Below are 8,899 nucleotides of genomic sequence, written 5' to 3' on the forward strand. Positions count from 1 at the left end.
GCTGGCTTTGGTTAGAGAATCATGTTGTTTGAATAATTAAGACACTACAAAAAGCTAAATAGGATCAATTTTCATGAAGACGCGTTTACTAAGTCCTTTATTTAGTTTTTACATAAGAAAAAAACTCAACCTCCTATTACTTATCAAAGACTTCTTGAACAGAACAAGAAAAAGTTGTCCAGCACTTCATGGATGATTTCAGACAACTACTTCATGGATGATTTCAGACCACCTTACAGAGCTGAATTCGACCATGTATGAGAATTTGAACATGACAGATATGCTAGTAGAATCTGTCATGTTTGATCACCAATCAATTGAAATCCAAGGGACTAATTCTAAAATTCCATGTACATTTTTAGTCCAACTGCATGAATACAGTAGTTGTTTTTCTTGATATGGCCACATCATCAAATACTATAGATATTTTCCATGACAAGAAGACGAGAAAAGTGATGAAACAATCAGGTAGCAACTCCATGAATATGTCTTATACAATTCTTGGAACTGGATTGAAAGTAAAATAATTAAAAACAACAAAACTTTACAAGCGACAGATCACAATCATCACCAAAAGGCTATCAGTAATGCATTACTATTGGTTTTGAAAAACATGAATAATACATTGCAGCATGCATTTCTGAATACTAATGTGTGCAATTTTTTTGTAGAAGGTTTTTGGCGTGGACTTGTGGATATTCCTTCTTTTTTTTCTTTTTTTTTGTATGGAGGAAAATTTTGACTTTTGTATAATCTTGATAATTTTTTCATCCTCTGCTTTTGTGTGGATTAGTATTACTCGTATAGATATTTTTTGACATCGACCTGATAATTACTAGCATGATATATAGATTACCTTTTGACAAATGGCCATTTCACATGGTAGTACATATATTTTTTTGCACAGAGGGCTTCATTTTTGTAACTTAATTGTTATGTTGTGTATGGAATTATTATTTTAGTTTGGACTATATACGACAGGTTGGACTATGGTTTGTATGGAATTTTACATTTAAAGTTATACATTCTTTGATGGTTAGATGTGAAATGGATGCAGATCTATTGTGGAATGATTCATAATTTATGTATTATTTTGTTCATATACATAGTACAGGCTGCACGGGATACATACAGGTTGTGAACAAATTAGAATTTGGAGAAAAAACATAAAATCATGTTTTTGGAGACTAAACAATTCGTAGGCAAAAAGGAATATATAATTTAGTGACTAAATAGTTAGTAGCTAAAAAAAAAAATTTGCGACTAAAAGTTTAGTAGCCAAAAAACAAATCACACTATAGGCAACTAAAATGTTTAGTAGATACAAAATTGCAAACAAAGAACAAAAAAAATTTGGCGACTAAAGGTTGTTAGGCAAAAACAAGTCAGACTTTAGGCTACAAAAAGTTTAGTAGCTCAAAAAAATCAAACATTAGGTGACTAAATTATTTAGTAGCTAAACAAAAATAACCTGAACAACAATACATTTTTGGTGACTAAAGGTTTAGTAGGCAAAAACAAATCAGACTTTTGACGACTAAAAGTTTAGTAACGAAAAAAAATCAAACTTTAGGCAACTAAAATATTTAGTACCTAAAAAACAATAAGATGAAATAAAAATAATTTTAGTGACCAAATAATTTTTTTTAAATTATTTTAGTGGCGACTAAATGGAAAGGTTAGTGGCGACTAAATGGAAAGGTTATTGGCGACTAAAAAAAGTTTAGTCGCCAAAAGCGTTCAATTGCCGACCATTTTTTTAGTCGCCAAAAGCATTAAAGTAAAATTAAATATAACATTTTCAGTGACTAAAATTTATTGTCACCAAAACTTTAAATTATTTTTAATGACTAAAATAATTTAAAAATAATTTAAAGTTTTAAAAATAATATTTAGTACCTAAAAAACAATAAGATGAAATAAAAATAATTTTAGTGACCAAATAATTTTAGTCATTAAAAATAATTTAAAGTTTTGGTGACAATAAATTTTAGTCACTGAAAATGTTATATTTAATTTTACTTTAATGCTTTTGGCGACTAAAAAAATGGTCGGCAATTGAACGCTTTTGGCGACTAAACTTTTTTTAGTCGCCAATAACCTTTCCATTTAGTCGCCACTAACCTTTCCCGACAATTGTCCACTGACTAACCTGGCGACCAAAACTTTTAGTCGCTAAAAACCTTCACCGACTAAAACATGACTTTTGGCGATCAAAAATTTAGTCGCCAAAAGTGTTATTTGTTATAGTGATATTACTGAATGAGTCCTAAAATGTAAATGGTTTGAATTACCAATGTCTCAAAATGGATCCAATGGCTCTCTCAAGTTAGATGGCCAACTTGAGAACCATTCTTATAACTAATCAAAATGGTTCCACTGTTGAACACAATTGAACTCATCATAAAACTCGAAAGCACCTTGAAACCGTTTTGGTTTTTGATTTTAGTTTCCTTTCCTGCCAGCTACAAATTGAACTTCAGTATCATAAAACCATGGAGTTAATACCTGGTAGTGCCAGGGTTGTGAAGAAGCATATTTGTTGATCTTTAAAAGTGGCAAAACTGCACTACAAAAAAACAATTTATTACAAATCACGAAACTAGTTGATTGTTAATACTACATAAATCTAGGACTGTAAACAAGCCGAACCAAACCGAGATTAGCTTTGCTAAGCTCGAGTTTGACTTATTGAGTTCGAGCTCGGCACGATCAGTAGCTCGGTTCGGCACAGCTCAATAAGATTTTTTATTGTTATTTATTTTATTTAAATAAATATATTTAAATAAAAAATATTATTTATATTAAAAACATAAATAATGTATTTATGCTATTATTTATATATTATTTAATATGTAAATAATATATTTATTATATAATTTAAATAAAAATAAACAAGTCGAGCTTAATGAGCCGAGTTTATTTGAATTTGAGCTCGGCTCATTCACTAAACGAACTTAATATTTGAGCTCAACTCATTTACTAGACGAACTAAGTTGAGTCGTACCCTTAACGAGTCGAGCCAAGCCAACTTGCGAATAGCTCAGTTCGTTGAACCTAATAATTAAGACACTATATTGGTTATTATTTATCACACATTTGTATAAGTAGTGTAATGCACCAATAAACAAAATTTTCAAACAAAAAATAATAATATTATTATTATTATTATTATATCGCATTATTGAAATAAATTTTAGTACAAATTTCAAAAGTTTATTCCTACATGCCAAGTGAGTAGATACGAAAAGGGTAAACTATCAATAGGTCTTAATAGTTAGACTTAATTCCCATTAAATCCTATTGAAAATAAGTCTTGGTAAAATTGTCACTAAAAATAATTTTTTTGTGATAATTTTTTATATATGTCGTTAAAAATTAACAATTAGTATTTTTTTTTTGTCATGATTTTTATAAATTGTCGCTAAATCTTACAATTAGTGATTTTTTTTTATGACAAATTTTTTTCATAAGACCTATTAGACAATAAGTTTACTTATTAGGACCTACACGTAAGTACCCCATAAGAAAATATGTATATCATCTATCTATATATATTAAGGAAAAAAGGATTTCAAAGCCCCAAGCCTTGTAAGAGCTCCAATATCCCAATCTTAATTTTCTAAATTTCTTATTTAAAAAAAAAAATCACAGCATTTATTGATTTTGTCAAAATCCTCTGATTAGCATTTATTAACTTTTTTCAACCCACATGCTTGCATCTATTGATTTAGTCAAAATCTCTATATCAGCATTTAAAATCCCATCATACAAATAATTATAGATACAACCCGTGTATAATTACTAAAGTACCCTTTTTAATTTCTCTCATATACTATGATTAGTAATAAAATTGTTAAATTATTTTTATAAAAAATCTTTAAAATATAATTTATATATTAAAAAAAATCTAAAACAAATACAAATATTTATAATTATCTCGTGCATAGCATGGGTGGTAGACTAGTTTTAGTTAAAGAGAAAAAGAAAAGGGTATTTAAGTAATTATAAGCGGAAAGAGATTGGATTAGGTTGTGTTGGGTTGGGGTAGTTCGTGCATTGAAAAAAAGAGAACAATATTAGATTGAGAAACCATTATAAACAAATAAATGCAAAGAGTAATTGAGACCGTTGAGAATAATGAGGGGCTATTACGTCAGATGATAAATACAAATTTAATTCATACACACCCCCTTTGGCCCCCCCCCCCCCCCTCTTGTTCTTGTTTGTACGTCTTCTCTTCCTCTTTATTTATTATTTATCTTTAGCGTAGCGTCTATTTTCCACTGATCTCTTTGCCGCTAAATGCCATCTCTGTTTCTCTACTATTTGGGCGACCCTCTCTTCTTCCTCTCTTCCATGTTCTCATATTCAATTCCTTACTCTCTTTTCTCTTCTCCAAACAAACCAAACACCCCAAGGACGGATTTAGGGGAGGCGGCCGCACCCCTAAAAATTTTAAAAATATCATATATTATACTAGAAATTTTAAAATAATTTAAAATTATAGGAGTTCGCACTCCCAAATTATTTTTAGATAATTTCAAAATTATATAAAGTAGGCCCTCAATTTTTTAAACTATTTGAAAAAAAAAATAATAATTTGAATTAGTTAACATATATCATTATCTATTTTAAATTTCATGTATATATATTTTTTAAATTATGTCAAGATGAAAGCAAAATTTTAGAAACTTTAATGGGTCAAAGTGTAAAATATGAAACTTTACAAATATATAAGCTATAAGGCTTGCTGGAGAAGCTTTAAATAAAGCACTAAGATTAAAAACAAAAAAAAGAAACTGAAACAACTGATCTGATCTGGGAGACTTGCTGCGATTCTGCGAAAGAGAGAGGAGCAAAGGGACAAGGGATACGGAGAAGCTTTGTTGTCGGTGGTCCGGTGAAGGCTTCGTCGGCATGGATGGTGGAACCGTGGATATCCCTTCAGACGAAATTATCTGATATTCACAAACGAAGAGTAAGGAATTGCATTATGGTTTGACAAAAAAATAAGTTATGAATCTGAAACGATATCAGATAAAATAATCTGTACAGGGCATAAGTTATCTGATATTCACAAACGAAGAGTTATGAATCTGGTAAGTTGTCTGATATCCCTTCAACTTCAATGTGATGTGATTATTCTGCTTTTAGACTGAATATTATGAATCTATAATTGATTGTGATTTTAGACTGAATAATGTGATTATTTTGTTTTTAATTTGTTATTGGTGCGATGAAAATCTGATAATTGTTATTGATACAATTATTAACTAAATATTGTGATTTTTTTTTTTTAATACTATGATTTATTGTAATTGGTAGGTACTATGTGATTTCTTGATAATTGAATAGGCTTTTAAGTTATGATTTGTTGATTTCCTCTAAGAATTTGGATAAAAATCTAAATGTTATTTTGTGCTGCCATATATTTTATGACTTTTAGGAATAGGATAGGATTATATAAGATTCTGAAAGTTTTTTTTAGAGTCTATTTACATTAAAAATATAGTGCAATAATAACAATTATTATTCTTAAATTAATTGCTTTCAGGTTGTTGAATAATAATTATTGAAAGTTAAGTTAATCATGGCGAACAAAAAAATTGATTCCTTCTTTAAGAAAAGAGGTTCTGAAAATATTGTTCAAAATTCCACCAATAATGTTGAAACTTCAACTCATCTGGAACAACGTCCTGCTAAACTTCCAAGAGTCGAATCTAAAGAAGTTGATACATCTTCTTTGGTAAGGGATCCAAGGTTGCGTCAACAAATATGGGATTACCCGGTATCTGAACGTGATGAGATCAGACGTGCTTATATCAAATCCGAGCCATATCAACCCAAGGCTTTGAACAATCAACCTTTTGAAACTGATAAGAATGTACGTCGTTTTTTAGATTCTTGGTACAAGTTATTTCTGGATTGGTTGGAATACTCTCCAACAAAAAATCGTGTGTTTTTCCTTCCATGTTTTCTTTTAACTAAGCCAACTGGACGCCCTGGATCTAGTGCTTTTACGATCAAGGGATTTTCTTCTTGGAAGAAAGTCAATAAAGGGAAGAATTGTCCCTTGTTATTGCATATGGGCAAGGATCCTAACTCATCGCATAGAGTTGCTGTCAAATATTGTTGTGATTTAACAAATCAAGCGCAACATATTGAGGCAATCTATACTATATATTAAGCAAAAGGGGATTTTTAACCCCCAAGGCCTGTGGGAGTTTCAATATCCCAATCTGAATTTTCTAAATTTTTTATTAAAAAAAAAAACTCGGCATTTATTGATTTGGTCAAAATCCCCTGATCAGCATTTATTAACTTTTTTCAATCCACATGTCTTTCCACATGCCTACATTTATTGATTTGGTCAAAATTCCCTGATCAGCATTTAAAATCCCCTCATATAAATAATTATAGATACAATTTGTGTATAGTTACTGCAATATCATTTTCAACTTCTCTCATACACTTTGGTTAGTGATAAGATTGTTAAATTATTTTTATAAAAAAATCTTAAAAAACATAATTTATATATTAAAAAAATGTAAAACAAATATAAATATCTATAATTATCCCGTGCATAGCACGAGTGATAGGCTAGTTGTTGAAAAACAAACTTCCATACAAATTGCTAGAAATTGTTTACGATTGAAGACCTCGATAGATGTGATTAAATGGTTAACATTCCAAGCCTGTGCTTTTAGAGGTCGTGATGAAAGCCACGAATCTAACAACCGAGGAAATGTTATTGAGTTGATAAAGCTCTTGGCTTCTTATAATGAGGATGTGGCAACAGTGGTTTTGGAAAATGCTCCTAAAAATGCTTCTTATCATTCCCATGGGATTCAAAAGCAGATTCTTAGTATCTTCTCTGATAAGATACAAAAATTCATTTGTGAGGAGATTAATGATGGGAATTTTTGCATTCTAGTTGATGAATCTGAAGATGAATCGAAAAGAGAGAAAATGGAAATTATTTTGAGATTTGTTGATAAATATGGTTTTATAAAGAGCATTTCTTTGACATAGTTCATGTGTTAGATACCACGTCGGCAACTTTGAAAGAAGAAATTTGTATTGTCCTTTCTCATCATAACCTTAGTGTGCAAAATATTCGTGGTCAGGGATATGATGGTGCCAATAACATGTCTGGAGAATGGACTGGGTTGCAAGCTCAAATTTGTGCTGAGTGTCCATTCGCATATTGTGTTCATTGCTTTGCTCATCGGCTCCAATTGGCTTTAGTAGGGGCGTCTAAACAGGTTATATCTATCAATCAATTTTTCTCTTACTTGACTCAAGCAATTAATATAGTTGGCTCATCTTGCAAAAGACATGATCAATTAAGAGCTGCTTAGGCTGCAGATATTGCTGAAAAGCTTGCCATTGATGATGAATTCGAGACTGGTAAAGGAAAAAATCAGATTGGAACATTGAAATGGGCTAGAGATACTCGATGGGGTTCTCATTTGGGTCCCATTTGTAGTTTGATAAACATGTTTAGTGCTACTTGTGCAGTCCTAAGAAACATAATTAATGATGGAAGCAAATTGAATCAACGAACTAAGGCAGATGAAGTTTATGATTCCATTACATCTTTTGAGTTTGTCTTCATCTTACATCTTATGAAGGATATCATGGAGATTACTGATAATCTTTGCCAAGCTTTGCAAAGTAAATCTCAAGATATATTAAATGCAATGCATTTGGTGTCTACAACGAAGATACTTATTCAAAAATTTAGAGAAGATGGATGGGTTCCATTGTTGGATAAAATTAAATTATTTTCTAATGATCATGGTATACAGATTCCTGATATGAGCTGTCCTTATAAAGGAGGCCGAGGTCGGTCTCGTTCTGAAAGAGATCAGCCCACAATGGAACATCATTTTCGAGTTAATATTTTTATGGTTACAGTTGATTCTCAGTTACAAGAATTAAACAATAGATTTAAGGAAGATGTAATGGAATTGCTTGTTCTTAATTCAACTTTGGATCCTAGGGATGGTTATAGATCATTCAAAATTGAGGATATTTGCAATCTTGCAAATAAATTTTATCCCGTGAATTTCCCTGAGCAAGAAAAATTGCATTCGAAGTATCAGTTGGAAAACTATAAGCTTGATATTTCCATACTTCCCGAGTTTTAGAAGCTATCAACCATTTTTGAGTTGTGTTAAATGTTGGCAAAAACAAAAAAAAAAGGTCGACAAGTTATCCTTTTATTGATAGATTGATCCGTCTTGTGTTGACTTTACCTGTTTCAACTGCTACATCGGAACATGCATTTTCAGCTATGAAACTTGTTAAGTCTAAATTGTGCAATAGGATGGAAGATGGTTTTCTGGCTAGTTACTTGATTACATACATTGAAAAAGACATTGCTCGAGGGTTTGATGTAGACTCTATCATTCATGCTTTTGATATTATGAAAGAGCGTCGAGCTCAATTGAAGATGCCTAATTTTAATAAATAAATGCATGTAGAAATAGTTACTACCTTTTGTAAGTGAATATGGGAAAAAAAATATTCTCAATTGTATGATCATCTTTCATACTCAACTATGCTGACAAGTAATATATAGTTCAATATTTTATCGTAACATTATTGATTTTTTTCATGTTAGTGGAAATTGGTATTGAACTTCAAATTTTATTGGTTAGAAGTTAAACGTACTTTGGCCCCCCCAAAGTCATAATCCTGGATCCGTCCCTACACCCCCCACCCCCCCCCCCCCCAAAAAAAAAAATTTATTACCATTTAAACTTTTCCTTGAAAGTCAAACCTAAGAAAGATGGCCATATCCAAAGTTTACTATCCCCACAAATTATTACCATTTAAACTTTTCCTTGACATTCAAACCTAAGAAAGATGACCATATCCAAAGTTTACT

At 30.9% G+C, this 8,899-nt stretch overlaps 1 protein-coding gene across 1 annotated transcript; it reads left to right on the forward strand.

Moving 5' to 3' along the window:
- Positions 1-5,593: 5,593 nt before the first annotated feature.
- Positions 5,594-8,156, forward strand: LOC114259387 (uncharacterized). The gene is made up of 4 exons (XM_082890321.1): positions 5,594-6,078; positions 6,711-7,006; positions 7,048-7,268; positions 7,365-8,156. The coding sequence occupies exons 1-4, from the start codon at positions 5,594-5,596 to the stop codon at positions 8,154-8,156; spliced, it is 1,794 nt and encodes a 597-aa protein (XP_082746447.1).
- The last annotated feature ends 743 nt before the right edge of the window (positions 8,157-8,899 follow it).

Source organism: Camellia sinensis, chromosome 10 (genome assembly GCF_055761805.1).
Source record: "Camellia sinensis isolate YWXY chromosome 10, ASM5576180v1, whole genome shotgun sequence".
NCBI classification, from domain to species: domain Eukaryota; kingdom Viridiplantae; phylum Streptophyta; class Magnoliopsida; order Ericales; family Theaceae; genus Camellia; species Camellia sinensis.

Coding starts and splice junctions, on each gene's coding strand:
- LOC114259387 (XM_082890321.1), top strand. CDS start 5,594: ATGGCGAACAAAAAAATTGATTCCTTCTTTAAGAAAAGAGGTTCTGAA. Junction 6,079..6,710: donor AAAGGGAAGAATTGTCCCTT/GTTATTGCATAT, acceptor CTGTGCTTTTAG/AGGTCGTGATGAAAGCCACG. Junction 7,007..7,047: donor GAGATTTGTTGATAAATATG/GTTTTATAAAGA, acceptor TTCATGTGTTAG/ATACCACGTCGGCAACTTTG.